Source organism: Nansenia antarctica, assembly GCF_963989245.1.
Source record: "Nansenia antarctica genome assembly, chromosome: 19".
Classification (NCBI taxonomy): Eukaryota; Metazoa; Chordata; class Actinopteri; order Argentiniformes; family Microstomatidae; genus Nansenia; species Nansenia antarctica.
This window is the reverse complement of record NC_137692.1, coordinates 18605770-18623642: the sequence shown is the minus strand read 5'-3', so window position 1 is coordinate 18623642 and position 17873 is coordinate 18605770. Positions and strand designations below refer to the sequence as shown.

The following is a 17873-nucleotide window of genomic DNA, read 5'->3' as shown; positions in this document are numbered from 1 at the left end:
AAACCCTCACTGTACAATACAAAGTTAGATTTTAGCTCAACAACGGTAGCCTACTATATCGTTGTGTCCCGGAACAGAGACACAGGCATCATCACATTAGCATACCGGTAATCTAAAACCAACAAAGACAGATAGCCATAGCTATCTAATACATCCGTTCAATAAAACAATTTAAATGATTGACTTAGCAAAAGGATTTGCAGTAAAGATATCGTCCTATAAATCAAGCAGGTCCAAGTAGTTTTCACATTAATGGTAACTCGAGTCATAACGCCAATGGTGATGACTGTCTGTTGTTACTTAGATCAAAATGTCGCTTGACCCTGACATTGATAAAGCAGCATTTACATGTTAATGGCACATTGTGAACACGGGCAGGGAGAAGTGCAGCACAAGCAACATTCACCAATAACAACAACAATAACAACAACAATACACAGTACTGAGTACAATATACAAAAAATATTTACAGTATGAGAATCGTTTCATCATCATAAGTCTCTTTTCAAATAAAAAAGTTATATATATATATATGATATTGTATAGTCTATAGTTTAATGCTACGATAAAGGCAACTTGCAAATACAAAATACAATACAGTATCGCACAGTAAAGCACAGAGAATACTATAATAGCAAAATATTAAAACTCGAATAACATTCTTCTTTCCCATTCTTCACTTGTATCAAGTGCTTTCAAACATAGAGAGCTAGTCGTGTGAGGCTATAGTACATGACTTAAGTCTTTCCAGAGAACATCATCCTACTATGTTGTATAGTAGGTCTATAGCAGTCTGCGATGGTACTGTGAATAGGGTACTTCATAGAATAATTGATGAGGCTTCATGCTGGGGGTTTTTTTGCCCGAAAGTTCAACATTTGAATCTAATGCGATCTGACAGAAGGGCCCGTTGAACCAGATACCAGCACCTCTCTACATTCAGATGCTGTCCAGGACAGCTTCACTAGGTCACACTATCAGCGTCCACGGAGGAAGGACGCACATACAAGGTGTGTCCAGTCTCAAAAGAGGAGGTGACAGTCCATTACCAACTTGACCAGATCAAGGTAACTTCATAACCAGCCTAACTAGGGTTGAAAGGACCACATAGTCTCCAAGTCCATACTTCTGCAACCTGGCAACATGAGGCTATTAGCAGGCTTTAACCATGCATGACTTAGACTTGCATGTTATGCGTGACTTAGACTTAGGTGAGGGGTGGGGGGTGTCAGAGCCCTGTTGTAACCTGGGTAATTTCCGAGTTCATGTCGTCGTTGGCTTGGCAACGCGAGTCCAGCGACGACATCTCCATGGCTAGTCATACCTGCTGATTGGACCGTTCCACCGTGTTCCCGCTGGAGTCGCGCAGCTGGCGCTGGGGAACCCCCCTGGCCCCGCACCCGTTGCGGCCGCCGCCGCCGCCACCGCCACGGGACGAGTTGTGCAGCTCCAGAACCGACGGAGACGGGACGCAGAACTCCCGGAAGCAGCGCTTGAAGTTCTCGTCCAGAAAGGCGTAGAGGACGGGGTTGAGGCTGCTGTTGGTGTAACCCAGGGCGATGCAGAAGTGCCACGTCACGGCCTGCAGCAGCGAGTTGGGGATCTTGACCAGCGCCTGGATGATGACGAACATGTGGATGGGCGTCCAGCAGACGATGAAGACCGCCACCACCACCAGGACCATGCGGGTGATGCGCCGGAGGTTGCGGTCCTTCTCCTTCGAACCGGAGAGCATGCGGACACTCTTCAGTCGCAGGATCATGAGGCCGTAGCAGACGGTGATGATGAGGACGGGCATGATGAAGGCGAAGATGAAGACGCAGATCTTCAGAAGGTTTTCCCAGTACCAGGCGGGAGGGGGGAAGATCAGGGTGCAGTCGACGATATCCGATGCTGTGGACAAAGGGAAACACGAACATGGAGAAAATCAATAGCTTCTAACATTCTTGTCCCTTACCAGGCTGAGAACATCACCATGTTCTGTTTAACAGCCACTTTGGAAACTGAACTCAGAAACACTTTAGCTGTCCACATTTCCCTCCACTATTACTGCAATGTTACGTACGGTATCAGCTGCTAGACAACTCTAGACACTACTAAACACATTGCTGACCTCTAGAGCAGGTGAGGCTGGTAGAGGTAGATATCGGAAAATCTAAATCATCTTCGTTATCTCACTATCTTCCTCTTACTGCATATTTGGATACACTAATAGTCTGTGAAACACTTATTTGAGTTGCATTGTATGTACGAAAGATGATAAACAGCTAAAGTATTATTGTTATTAACAATCACCAATCAGAAGGCGGGTGTGTGTACGTACCGCTGTATTTGCCAGGGAAGGTTGACGCCATGAACATCACAGGAATGCCGATGGTGGAAGACAGGATCCAATTACACACGTTAACGATCTTAGCGTTCCGCGGCGTGCGAAAGTCAAGGGCCTTGATGGGGTGGCAGACGGCGATGTAGCGGTCGATACTCATGGTGGTCAGGGTGAAGATGCTGGTGAACATGTTGTAGTAGTCGATGGACAGGACGATCTTACACAGCACGTCCCCGAAGGGCCAAGTACCCATCAGGTAGTTGACGCTCTGGAACGGTAGCGTACTGGTGGCTAACGCGTCCGCCAGGGCCAGGTTGAAGATGTAGATGTTGGTAGCGGTCTTCATCTTGGTGTATCTGGATGGAGACACCACACACACACACACACACACACACACACACACACACACACACACACACACACACGTTTGGGTTAAAAGTCAGTAATGTTTGTACTGAGGATCTGACGGTGTCGGTGTTACTTACTTACTTACTTACTTACTTACTTACTTACACACACACACACACACACACACACACACACACACACACACACACACACACACACACACACACAAGAAGCAATCATGTGGAGAGTGAGTTTATACTATTGCATTATATTTCCCAAATATTTCACCGATAATAGGAATTGAGGGAAACAGATGAATAATAAAGGCATATAGCTCCCTCTGCATACAATATGGCGCAAAATCTCTAACACTAACTAACTGTTAAACACAGGCTGTCATTTTAACACCAGTGTAATATAGTGTTCTGTTTGTTTAGCGACTCAGAGCCTTCTTCAACAAGCCTCAAATCCTCTTTTGACAAGAACAAGCTGTAGCTAATTAATGCGTATTAGTTCCAACAGACACTATGACAGGACACGAGTTATCTACAATGAATGTCACTGTCACACAGTATAAGACATTATGACAATATTTGTGCTATCACAGCACTCATTATCCTTGTGAGGCTATGTCAGACCTAGGGCAGAATAGATATTGTGTCATTGTCCACTGTACTTCATCAAACTACTATGACAATTTAACTGCGTTTCACCCCTATCAGTTCTGTTATTGTCCCCAATGTTATTTTTAATAATGAGTTTGATGAAGTTTCACAACACAAGGATATGGCTGGACGAAATTAGATTGTTTCTGTAACACTTTCTATGAAGCACACACATAATGTATTTTTATAACTAGGTATAGGCATATATGATGCCATATAATACAGTATATGATCATATGTTTATCTACAGTATAATAGCTTTTTTTCCAAGTGACGGACTGACTTCCAACTGACTGACTGAAATGGTTGACCTTTATGAGAGGATAAGAGACATTATAATGCAGTCATACATGCTTATAACACGTCTTTGAATGCGCTATGAACACAGTACAACTGTATGCTCTAGGTAATGTGTTACAGAAGGTTGTCGTGGTCTGTGTCTTTATTGGTTTGTTTCTTGGACCTAGATTATCCCTCATCTAAGATTAAAAAGCATATTTAACGGAGAGACGCCAGACTATACTTAATCTGGGTTCAAGAAAACGGTATCAAGGTTGAATGTGGAATGGTATCAAGTCTCTTCAAGCGTTCACCATAGCGATAAACATGTGATGGTTCTTCTGGGTTTCCTGTGCTTCTCAACACAAGGACACATACTGATGTACCTGTACAGTACATGTTGTTGTTGCGATTAAAGACTAAACTAGATGTTGTTTCTCTGTTCGGCGTATATATCTACTTATAAATCACTTTAGATTTGAGTAACCTTCATACAAAGCTCGGTTTAAAAGCCTCGCTGTATTGGACCAGGTAGATTTGATCTCAACAACACTATCCTGAAAAACATAAAAGTGAAATATCATTAGAGTTTTAACCACCAAAAACAAGCAGACGAGCTCATATAACTCCTATTTTAGAAACTCTACACTGGCTTCCTGTTAAGTTCAGAATAGATTTCAAGATCCTGGTGAAGATTTGCTGAGGCTGCATTCTCATTTTATGCACCCAAATTGTGGAATGCACTGCCAGTTGACATTAGGGATGCAACCTCAGCACATATGTTCAAGTCAAGACTAAAAACCCATCTTTTTAATATTGCCTTTAAATGACTAAATAATTAAATTAAGATGATAAAAACCCATCCTTTTAATATTGCATTTAAGTTACAAAATAATTAAATTAAGATTATATAATGATTAAAGCACTTTGAGATGCAACGTTTGCAGGAAAAGCGCTATACAAATAAAGTTATTATTATTATTATTATTATTATTAAGAAATGTACAGAAATCGAGCTACAAATAAACCCGTTAAATGTCCTCTCTGTTGTCACTGTCTGTCTGCCCTCTCCAGCAGCAGTGGGAGCAGTAGCAGCTCCACAGTCAGCCAACACCTGGTAAATAAAAGCTCAATTGCAGCTGGACCTCATTCCTATGCTAATTCCTAATAAGAGTGGCATATCCATCACCTATAGAGAGGATTCTGTAATTGGCCATTTAAACAGAAACTTAATTCAAGTAGTACATTTGGTCTCTGTGATATTTCAGAATAGTAAAAATAGCTTTTCATAACTCACATCCACATCCACATCAGGATTGTCGTTCTCAGAGATAATGTAGAATTAATTCCCAGTCATTAGCACATTAAGTCATCACCTGGGATTTGAAAATGGCTTTGTTTTTTTTCCATTTAAAAAAAAGTCTTCATTCTCCCATAATGGGAATTACGTCAGATTATATAACAGAAATGATATGGTTCAGTTGTCAGAGTCATTTGAAACATCATGAAACAGTTATTAGTATATCACCTCTTCTGAGGCTCTTAAGAGGAAAATAGTATGATAATATGGGTGTTATGGAACACACATTATTATCTACTCTATTATTCATGTATTATTGACTCGTTGATTAATAGCTGAAAAAAAATAAGTAATAACTATGCTACTCTCCATCATACTGTTCAGCGCATTGCTTTTCATGAATGTACGAAATGTGCTATCGTTACTCATTGAGCGACTATATTCTAGGCATTTTCAGGCAATCCTGTGAGGGAATACCAAGGTCGAAGGGTTGATTCAAACCTTCCTCTCGACAGATACAGATATATTGGCGTTGGTTCAGTCGCTCAATGAGTCAAAAACGTCAAATTCCGTACATATACAGTTCCAGTCAAAAGTTTGGACACACCTTCTCATTCAATGGTTTTCTTTATTTGTATTATTTTCTACATTGTATATTAATACTGAAGACGTAAAAACTATGAAAGAAAAACATATGGAATTATGTAGTAAACATAGTGTTAAACAAACCAGGATATGTTTTATATTTTAGATTCTTCAAAGTAGCCACCTATAGCTTTGATGACAGCTTTGCACACTCTTGGCATTCTCTCAATCAGCTTGGTATGTGTGTGTGTGTGTGTGTGTGTGTGTGTGTGTGTGTGTGTGTGTGTGTGTGTGTGTGTCAATGGAAAAGGAAACTGTGAACACTGCCCTGCATTCTCTTCTCTAGAATACATGCGAGAAAACCACCAAAAAAGCAAAAGGTTTTAGAATCTAAAACATAATTCTGGTTTGTTTAACACTTTTTTGTTTACTACATACTTCCATATGTGTTCTTTCATAGTTTTGATGTCTTCTAATCTCCAATGTAGAAAATGATATATAAAGAAAGAAAAACCATTGAATGAGAAGGTGTGTCCAAACCTTTGTCTGGTACTGTATGTATCAAACCGTGTGTGGAATATTGAATCCAATTTTGTAGGAGGCCATTTAAAAAAAAGATCAAGACCCTGTTTCTCTATGGCAACAGGGCCAATGCCAAGACCTGCTGAGTAGTAATCCCAAAGCCACCACGTCCCTATAACCCAGACCATGAGGCACTGAATCATCTTTAATACATGCTAAATATGATTTGAACAGGGATAGACTCAGTCATAACATTGACACATTTAGTGATCCATGCATAGCACCAGCTAAAAGAGATTACTCTGACTCTAGATTATTCTGATATATTTTTCCCTGTAATTGAATCAGTCCCTACCTAAATAGATGACCCAATAAATACACAAGTAGCTTCCCAAGCGAACATCCCAGTAACGGAGTTAACTACAAACAGCACAGACGACAAAACAAAATGTGAGGCAATACATTAAACTCCATATTTCTCTTGAGGAATGAGAAGCCATGTTTTAACCATCCAGTTCCAAGTCCTAGGCTTGATAGATCGGTACATTAGTAGCATACTGTGTTAGCAGAGATAGAGCATGGAGTCTGTATTATAAAAACATAGAGCACTGTAGATGTACACAAAAATCTGGCTCTGGTCTCAGGGGTTTAAGAAGAAGATATGTGTAGCTGTTCTGGTAGTGTATGATGAATGTGTGTTAAGTGTTTAGGTCAGCTGACAGAGAGACAAAGAGCAGCTGTGAGTATGGCTCAAACCTATGATCCAGAGCTGGGAGGCGAGGAGTGCTCCATTACACTGAGGCTGTTTGAGGCCAGTTCATAATTACGTCATCCGTGTTTTCATGTCTGTGCAGATGAAGGATAAGAAACCTGTTTGGGATTATTGAGATACACCCCCCTAGGACCTGGAACACGTGTGCGCACGCATGCACGCACGCACACACACACACACACACACACACACACACACACACACACACACACACACACACACACACACACACACACATACACAGACACGGACACGGACACACACACACATACACAGACACGGACACACACTCACGCAGACACACACACACGCACACACACACGGACACGGACACACACTCACACAAACACGGACACACACGGACACGGACACACACTCACACAACCACGGACACACAGACACACACGGGGGGACACACACGACACAACGCACAGCTTCCATTCCATCTGTTTCCTGTCTGGCTAAATAGTTCACCAGTCTTACAGAGACAGACACTGAAGAGATGGAGAGGATACTGATGTCTTTGCTAGGGAAAAATAATACAGCAAATCTGCAGATCTGCCAGAGTTTACAACAAGCATTCCAACATGTTTGCTAGCCACTACATTTTCCATCACTTCCATATTTGGACCGTGGATTAAAAACAGGCAGAAATGGGTAGCCCCGGGGGGCTTAGGTGGCGTAGCGGACTAAGCGCTGACCATGTAACCGCAGGGTTCCCGGTTCGATTCCGGCCGCGGACATATCCTGCATGTCATACCTCTTCTCTCTCTCACCCATCCTTCCTGTCAAAATCTCTACTGTCTCTATCACAATAAAAAAGAAAGAAATATGAGTGGGACTGCCCCACTCAGAAAAAAGAAAGAAAAAAAAGAATGGGTAGCCCTATCTGAGACATGTCATCTCAAGTGTTGTTCATTCATAGCCCTTGACAATATTCTCTTGGCCTAATGGTAGATAATTGAGTCTACAGTCCAAGATTATTCCTCTGGTTTGTGAACCAGTTTTAAGGCAAGCAGAATGTTTTTTCATCAAAAGCCTCTCTTCAAGTTGGATGACATTCCTTCCTTTCACCTTTCTTGCTAATTAAGGATATAATTGTCTCCACAATCATGCGACGTGTAGGAATCATATTCTGGAATTCCTTAGTTGAGGTGGAGAGAGCGTCGTTCTGACTTCTGTGATGAAAGAGATGACAAAGCCTCTAACACATCAGAGAGAGAGAGAGAGAGAGAGAGAGAGAGAGAGAGAGAGAGAGAGAGAGAGAGAGAGAGAGAGAGACACGACAGTGACCCTTATAAAACTCAACGACCATCAAACCCGCCGGAGGCCGACTGCCTAATGAGAGCTTCTAAACACCACTGTCCTGTCTGTCTAATGAATAAAAAAACACATCAGTCCCGACTCCCCGCAATCACTTCTACGCCTACACCTGCTCCACCTGGATGCTGACCTTGTGGTGCCCTGGGGATGTGGCTGGCTTATATGACCGGGCGCTAGCCTGGGGATGGAGAGAGAAGACTGCTGCCTCCCAAGGTCTTTGATTAGCGTGATCGTGGGAGGTGTGCAGGGAGACCTTGGGAGGGCTTACGTGTGCAGGGAGACCAGAGGGGGAAGATTCAGTCCAAGGTAGCAACACTGTCTCTCTTGTATGTTTGATTTTAAATTACGTTTTTCACCTGTACATTATGAATAAAGGATACGTAAAAGGAGAGCTGCTTGGAGACAGAGATGGGGGGCTGGCTAGAAGAGATGCTTGTAGAGAGAGATGGAGGGATGACTAGGAGATCTGCTTGAAGATGTGAGGGAGCAGGCAGAGGACGGTGTTTCTCTCACTCTCTCTCTTGTAAATGAGATTTGACATATTAGTGTGATCTACCTATATGACTAAAGCATAAGTGAAGAGTTGTCTGTAGCCCAGTGAAGACCAGTCCTTTATGGAGGAGGAGAGCACAGCTCCATGGCCGTCGCCCTCACCACATTCACCACACAGCCCCATCACATCCCTGCTGATGAAGACAGACAGACAGCACCTTTGTCACAGCAACACTTTGGGCTGCCTCACTGCCTGCTGCTGAGTGTGATGGTCTAACTATCGCTCCAGCTGCTGTATGGTCTACATGCCACGCTCCACTGGCAGACAGCAGGCATCAGACAGCAGACAGACAGCAGCATCGGAGCGGCAAACATTACCTTCTATCTGACAGAGAGGAGAGAGCATCCCCCATCTCCAGTTAGCCTTTAGAAAAAAAAACAGCCTTTTAGTAATGACAACACTTGCCTTCCCATTGTAACAGTGTTCATTTCGTTTACGAACATTATGACTAAATATACGCAAGACGACAATAGATCTCTGAAAATAAAAACTGGGACTACATATATTTTCGGTTCGAAGGGTAACATAGTCACCTCCCTCAAATCGAGGGCCTCAATATAACAAAACATTTTTAGGATCACTAAATACTTAGCTTGTTTTCGATTCACTGTATCGTCTGCCGTATTGAGTATTGGTCTCTTGTGAACAAAGTTACGTTTTAGGACTGTTCAAAAGCAAGGACTGTGTGATTCTCTAGTTATGTGTGGTTAGCGGTTTTTAGCATTTTCATGTTCTATCAGCTGGTTATGATGTGCTAAACATGCAGCTGTTAGATGTTACATAAGGCCAATGCACACGGCCCCGATTTTGTCGCACCGCCGAATTCGATTCCATTGTTTTGAACGAGACAATGCACACGGCGTGCGATGCGATTTTGTCTCACGACAACATTCGATTCTCCATTCACACCCACTCACTTCGGTGGTGTGAGTTGAGAATCGAATGTTGTCGTGCGACAAAATCGCACGCCGTGTGCAATGGGCTATAGTGATGTACTTTGTTGTTAGCTGCTAGCTAGCTAGTTAGCAAGCGCCATGGGGCAGTCTGTTTTGATGTAGAGTTTTAAGTGTACCAACATTCAAATAACCATATCTTCTTCAACTATTTTCATATTTCAATGTATGACACAACATTTGAAACATCGTAATATGTAAACTGAAATGACCTTGCCGACCTGGGGAACAAAACACCAGCTCCTGTCACATATATTGCCACACTTTACTTTCAATTCAGCAGAATTTTTTGTTTCTTCACTTTGAGTAGCGTTAATAGTAGCAAGGACAACACAGCAGTATCATATCGATGGGATGGGGTCCAGCTAAGGTAAGGTTATTATACAAATAAAAGTGTTAACAGAGTGAATAGCCTGCCAAAATGAACACTGCATTTTAAAACTAAATCGTTTTTCAAAAAAGCTTTTGTGAGGACAAAATTGTGTTATTTAGTTGAAAATGTCAAACTGTCAAAAGATGAGAATAACAAGCTTTTGTTAACATATTGTTCAGAAAGGGGCCAAGGATGTGACTCATAATGAGAAAGATAATAGACTTGATTGAATAAGCCGACTTGTCAAATGCCTTTTCTATTGAGTTCTATAGAGTTCTGCTAGACTTACAGTATGTCTCCAACACTGGGCTGTATGCATTTGAAAGAGAGAAGAAAGAGCGAGAGCGTGCGAGAGAGGGAGGGACAGAAAGGGAGAGATTGGAGAGGGGAGAGATCGGGATAATATTAACTGTAATGGTTTTTGAGTGGTAAAATGAATCTACAATAAATTAGTCACATATTAACTTACAATAGAAGATAGAGTGCCAATCTTTTTCATGAACAATATCAGACAGAACGCTGTGCTCCACCCCTCCCCTCATTCTCCCTCTCTCCCCTCATCTTCACCCTCATTCCCAATCTCTCTTCTCATTCTCCATCTCATTGGTGGTACAGTGTTGTGGCAGTCATTTCCTTAGTTTTGCTCTTTTCTTTTTGAAAGACACTGGTATGGAGATAATGAATATGATGAATATGATGAAATGAAAAAAAAGTTAATTAATTAATACAAATTAAAGTGCCTAAGCATTAGCTCAGGAGCTACAGTACACAAGACTTCCAAGAGTCTAAGGCGAGGTTACTCAATTTCTACCTCCAACAGCAGTGGCGGACTCAGGCTGTTTGAAGGGCAGGGGCGAAAAGAAAGAAAAGGGCATCTACTGCACAACATGGGACCCCATCAGTGCACATGGTCAAGTTTAGACCATTGGAAGGGCAGCCAATAGGGCACATCCTCTAATTTCGCCACTCAAAAGGGCACTTAAGTGCAAAGTTTTTTAACTGTGGGGACACATGGTCAAGTTTAGACCATTGGAGGGGCATCAATAGGGCACGTCCTCTGATTTTCTCCACTTAAAAGGGCATTTTTGCCACTCAAAAGGGCACTTAAGAGAGACGTTTTTCAACCGTGGGGGCACCAAGAGGGGCGGTCGTCCCCTCTGCCCCCCCCCCCTGAGTCCGCCAGTGTCCAACAGCCTCCCCAGCAGAAGATAAAGAGGAGGGCATATACAGTACCTACCTACTGATACATTTTTTCTGCCCAGTGAGCTGATACAGTTTATATACTGTGCATACTCTAGTCTAGGTGACTGTGTTAGCCAACTGAGCTAACGTGAAAAAATACTTTTGTGCAATATGACAACCCTAGTTGACTATCTGTGCAGTATAGTACAGTGGATTGTGTACATAGCCTTTATTGATGTAAACCAGCTCCTTACCTTCTTGTGATTTTATGCTTTTGTGCTTTTTCTAAAATGTTTTTTTTTTCCCCCTTTCCTAACACCAGGGGAGCCACCCCTCCTAAATTTCGTTGTTTGGTACCTGTACTGTAGCAATGACAAATAAAGTCCATTCCATTCCATTCCATAAAGCCTAGATTAATTCGGGGGATTCAGTAGCATATACGGTAGCTATTGATCCATCTTTTCTGCCCAGTGAATTGACACAGCTTGACTGTGGAAAGTAATTTCCAATATACTTATATCTTTTTCGATAGAACATTATTTACTCAAAGAAAGGACCTGTGTTCTGCAAAATAGGTCATCTGAAATATATTGTTGAATATACAAACTGTGTTTTACAGAGAGTTGTTGAGAGAGGCTGTTGTTCAGCATACAATAATAAAAACAAAGTACAAGTAGCCTATGTTTTTGTAACCCTTGGTATAGAAAATTGTCTATCCATAATTATGATTATTATAATAATTACCATAATGGCAGATAGAATGAGGTGGCATGGGGTGATGAAAGGACACGTGTCCCATGATGCCTCACAATACAGGCAATCAACCAGATGGAAAAAGGAAGCGAGTCTTTTTTCCAATAGCCACGTGCAAACATCAATGATGATCACTGATGGTACGCCCACCCACATAAACACAAACACACAGACACACACACACACACACACACACACACACACACACACCCCGCAATATTGACTAACTACAGCACTTTATATTTATGATAGATGTTAGTATATTTAGTAGTATATTAATAGTATATTATATATATTTATAAAACTGTACATATTGATTTGTAAATTGACCTGTACACACTGCTGCATCTCCATATAGTCCAACCTAATAGTATAGTTTCTACCCAACCTGCAAATGTCATCTGTGCATATCCAACCCCCCCCCCCCCCCCTCCAATCTACTGTACATATCCTTTGTTTTCTGTGTGTTTTGAGTGTGAATTTGTGTGATTTTAAACCTGCTTGTGTAATTTGTAAATTCTTGTAGCACTTCTTAGGAGCCGGCAGTAACATTTCACTGTACATTGTACCTGTACGATATGCATGTGACAAATAAAATGAACTAACTTGAACTTGAACACCCACCCACACACACACCATGCCACATATGATTACGGTAGTATGAATTGACCATGCCTCTACAGTCCCTGTTGCGGGGGAGTTGTATCAGCAGTATCGAAGGGACAGGGGAACATTGTATGATTATTACAATAATCACCATAATGGCACATAGAACGAGGGAGTGCACGGGGGGGGCAGATGAGTGGGACACACATGTGGGCAGACGAAAGAACATACAGTACGTATATACAGTCCCATGATGCCTCACAATGCAGGTAATCAACCAGATGCACCTACGCATGTAACACACACACACACGCACACGCACACGCACACGCACACACACACACACACACACACACACACACACACAACGATGGTATATTTTACAGTATGCCAGTGTGGATAATGAAACGCAGCCACTGTCTCTACTTCTCCCTTGAGGGGGAGTTGCATCAGCAGAGTCAGCTGCTTTGCATTCAACGTCTGGAAACACAGAGACCTGATATGAGGCTGTAAAACACCAATTACAGGACTGCGGATATTAGCAAACACTAAAGGATGCAGATCTGATGTGGCTTATTGCACCACGTTGATAAGGTGCCCATTTAAAACATTAATCGTTGCTAATGTTGTTTGTGGATGGAAGGTGAATGATGGACTTGAATCGATTGTCCTAGTCTCATTTGTACTTTGCACTTTACACACTTTTGCACAAGTAAAGCTGATAAATAAACAGAAAATAGAAAATAAACAAAACATCTTGGTCGAATAATCAATCTTCTTTGTGAGCAGGAACATCGTTGGGGTACAGAAGGATCATTTCAAATCCACAGTCACTCCATAGTTGAAGTGTATGTTTACCACATTCCTGAGAATTCAGATTTATTGTATTCTAGGGAACACACTTTGCGGTTACAGGTGTGTGTGCTGCGCTGGCTGGGGGGAGGGGGAGTAGAGGGGAGAGGGGTTAGAGAGAGAACGAGCGGCTAGAGAGAGAACGCCTCCATGTCTCCATGACAACAGAAAGCACTCTGTTTGCCACTATTTGAATTCCCAGTGGTTTCCCAATTCTGCTCTGCAAACTAGAATTGATTTTTCCACTTGCTTCGATGTGCAGACATCATTCTGTGGGCGACACTGTTGTGCGTTTGTTTGCGCTGTTTGAGTTACTGGACATCAGCGCACTGCCCAGCTGTTACCGAGAGGCAGTGTGGCGTGGTTTATAGCCTGAACATTAACATTGGCTGGATGTACAGTAACAGACAGACAGATGGGCAGACAGGCAGACAGTCAGGCAGGCAGGCAGGCAGACAGACAGACAGACAGGCAGACAGGCAGGCAGGCAGACAGGCAGTCAGACAGACAGGCAGGTAGGCAGACAGACAAGCAGGCAGACAGGCAGGCAGGCAGGCAAGCAGACAGACAGACACACAGACAGACAGACAGACAAGCAGGCAGACAGGCAGGCAGGCAGGCAGGCAAGCAGACAGACAGACACACAGACAGACACACAGACAGACAGACAGACAAGCAGGCAGACAGGCAGGCAAGCAGACAGACAGACAGACAAACAGACAATCGGGCAGGCAGGCAAGCAGACAGACAGACAGACAGACAGACATTTAACTTAAGTCAATCCAGGAAGTGATTTGAATTAACAACTTAAAATCAAATGAAAAAACTATTGATGTTAGCTTCTCATCTCAATTTTCAAGATTTGTTTGCAATCATTGAATTGATTTCCTTCCTGTATTGACTGAATTGAAATTGTCAAAATTGATGTAAATTCTGCTGTTTTGTCCTAATCTAGGTTACGGTGGTGCAGCAATAAAGTTAGGAGTGATGTTAGGAGATAAAGAGTTCTACTTCCTGTTTAGCAACATGAGCAAGACAGACTTTTCATACAGAGCATCACACTGAGAAAAAATAGCTTCAATACATAATGAAAAAAGGTATACAAATCCCCTGGAAATGGTTTCTGATCCTGAAAAGCATCCCCATTTCGTGACGTTAGAATTATAAGGTTCTATCTCCATTTTTGTCAAAATTGAGTTTTTTTACATAATCTGATCCATGAGGTGTTTATTAATGCCTGTGTGGTGTTATTTTTTTAAATGTTGACATTTTTGAGTTAGTAATTAATAAAATACAAAGGTTCCATCTCACAAAACATAATGGAATGTAAAAACTTTGATGCTCAATATCTCTGTAACTCTGTAATATCTCTAACCCTAAACGGAGATAGAACCTTATAATTCTAAGCATCCCCATTGGTTGACAAGTGTAATGGAGGCCGTCTGGAACCACACTTGCATCTGCCTTCGCTTCAGCTCAGTCTTGTGGGGCCCAGGAGACGAGAATTTGAAACCCAGTTGGTCACACAACAGTAATCAGGAAGTCTTACAGAACTACTGCTTCTCAACAGTAATCAGTGGTCGATATCGATCCACAAAAGACTAATCTCCAGGTCTTAATGTACCTCGCCCGTGGACCTGGGTCGGTCTAAATAATACTGGTCACTTGCAGTGCACTTTATTTAGCTTGATTGGCATTGACAAGTTGGCAGAGTTTAAACATGTTCCAATGATCTAGACAAGACATCTCCTTAATCAAGCAGACTTAATCTTTAAGCACTTCTAATGGTAAATGGACTCCACTTATATCAGATCATTGGACACATCCTGTGATTGTGATTGTGGTACGACAGCTATCTGGCACTTTACTGTCGTAGTGGAGGTGATTTGGAATCCCCCTCTCATGATTAGGTAGCCCTGGCTGAGAGATCAGACAACTCAAGAGTCTCCTGTCTGGCCTTGATGATGTCCTCTTGGCCTAATGGTAGATACTTAGGCTTAGGTTCAAACCCCACCCGTCACACTGTTCCATCCTCTCAAGAGTCTCTATGAGGTCCAGACTATCACAGGTAATCATTTAGATGTACTCAGTCTCAGTCTCTGCATACGGTTGCAACCTATAATGAACCATTGCATCCTAGTGAATGACTCTCTCTCTAGAAGTCCCTCTTGATGGTGAAACACACGTTGGGAATATCAACTTGTGGGGGAGAAACAACACTTTTAGAATAAAAGGTTCCAAAAAGAGACCTTCGGCTCTCCTTTTGGAGCACTTTTGGGGCTTCATGTCTGGCTCGTATAACAAGAAAGTGTTGTAATGTAAACCCAAGTACATATCCTTTCACTTTCATTGATAATAGCCTACACACAATGGAAGTGGAATAGCCCACTGGCCACAACTCCAAGTGGTAGCACTAGCGGAGGAAGACATAACAGCATTATGGTGAATTAACATTGTGGTGGCATAATGACATAAGCCTAGATAATTGAAATGCCTTGAAAGCATAATGCAGAATAACTGGCCCAATCATCTCTCTGTCCAAACGCCCTCTTCCTAAGGGCTACAAAGCTCCTGTACAGAACTTTCTGTGAAGTGTTATCTGAGCCCCTCTGCATTCGACTTATCGTGAGCTTAGAATTAGAATTATACGGTTCTATCTCCATTTTTGTCAAAATTGAGTTTTTTTTACATAATCTGATCCATTAGGTGTTTATTAATGCCTGTGGTGTTATTTTTTAAATGTTGACATTTTTGAGTTAGTAATTCATAAAATACAAAGGTTCCATCCCACAAAACATAATGGAATGTAAAAACTTTGACGCTCAATATCTCTGAACTGCCCTAAACGGAGATAGAACCTTATCATTCTAAACGGAGATAGAACCTTATCATTCTAAACGGAGATAGAACCTTCTCATTCTAAGCTCACGTTATGATAACACCCTATGGGTTACGTCGAACCCGTTTAGGCGATTGTTTTGCAATGCCGTCTCTCCTACAATAACTGTGTATTCCCATGCAGCAATCTAAACGCCTTCATCTCTTATCACCCGTCAAGTTTACCCCGTGGCCACTTATTTACGCACGACTTAAAGATAATTGCCTGCTTAGTAGAGACATACGACGCGGATGCGATGATGCGCAATGTTTGGACACAGCTGGTGCAGCCCTGGCCCCTGATAATAAAGACATTGCAATATTCTCTGGTTGTGGTTGTCTAAGAAGTGAATGTGCCGTTCGCACTGACAGGGTCTTAATCAACAGTGTTGTGGAGTGTTCAGTCACTTTAATATTTAATTACTGCAGGCTTTAATAATGTATTCACTGGTCAATACTGTGATTTACCGTATAGTACGCGCCTCGGTCCAGTGCCATTCCATCACATGCTCTGTTAGAAACAGCTAGGGGGAGACGAAGGGGGAGACAGATGTTGTCATTTTACGCACGGTGCCATCTGTCGCTTGTCGCCTGTTTCAGCGATAGTCACTGTTCTCACATCCATTTAATTACCAACCATGTATTATCTTGCAACAGGTTACTCATCTCGCACTGTAAGCCTGGCTGGTAATGTTAACTGATTTTCTTAAACATAGAAGAATCTCTTCAGCAACTCGTGAGCTTAGAATGATAAGGTTCTATCTCCGTTTAGAATGATAAGGTTCTATCTCCGTTTAGAATGATAAGGTTCTATCTCCGTTTAGAATGATAAGGTTCTATCTCCGTTTAGGGCAGTTCAGAGATATTGAGCGTCAAATTGTTTACATTCCATTATGTTCTGTGAGATGGAACCGTTGTATTTTATTAATTACTAACTCAAAAATGTCAACATTTTAAAAATAACACCACACAGGCATTAATAAACACCTAATGGATCAGATTATGGAAAAAAACTCAATTTTGACAAAGATGGAGATCCTAGAACCTTATAATTCTAAGCTCACGGACTGTCGCAGGGCGCTATAGGGGTAACAGACGATTAGTTTGGGGGGGTCTCATCTTACCTTATAATAACATACATCACCAGCACGTTGCCCACCAGACCGACCACACACACGATGGAGTACAGAGCCGTGATCACGATCGCTATGATCACCGGGGTGGTGTCTGTGCTCGGACTGTCCGTTCGGTGGTCACATCTGGGGTCCGTCAAACTCATGTTGTGGTCGCTGGAGGAGTTCCCGCAGTAAATACTGTTGTTGTTGTTGTTGTTGAGCATGGCTAAATTAGTAAATTGGTTTACAGAATATCCAGAATATAACAGAATATCCGACGCGTTATTGCCACTATCGCTCTCCATTGTCCCGATGAAGGATACGTCGATTTGGAACGTATCACTGGGCTTATAATTAGTTTTCTTGCGGGTCCGTTTTGGTGCTGTCCGGTCTCCGGTGCTGAACTGAGGAGCGCTCCTGTCCTGATCTCACCGTTATAATGGGAGCGAGCGACACCTCACAATTCACCGGTCTGAATTTGGAAGGGTT

General features: G+C 42.2%; 1 protein-coding gene across 1 annotated transcript; it reads right to left on the bottom strand.

Annotated features, from left to right (window-relative positions):
- Positions 1-1318: 1318 nt before the first annotated feature.
- Positions 1319-17491, bottom strand: LOC308173965 (mu-type opioid receptor-like; the record flags this gene model as incomplete). The annotated part of the gene is made up of 3 exons (XM_080549018.1): positions 17394-17491; positions 2324-2682; positions 1319-1893 (listed from the first exon to the last, which is right to left on the bottom strand). The coding sequence occupies exons 1-3, from the start codon at positions 17408-17410 to the stop codon at positions 1319-1321; spliced, it is 951 nt and encodes a 316-aa protein (XP_080405144.1). The 5' UTR covers positions 17411-17491.
- Positions 17492-17873: the final 382 nt, after the last annotated feature.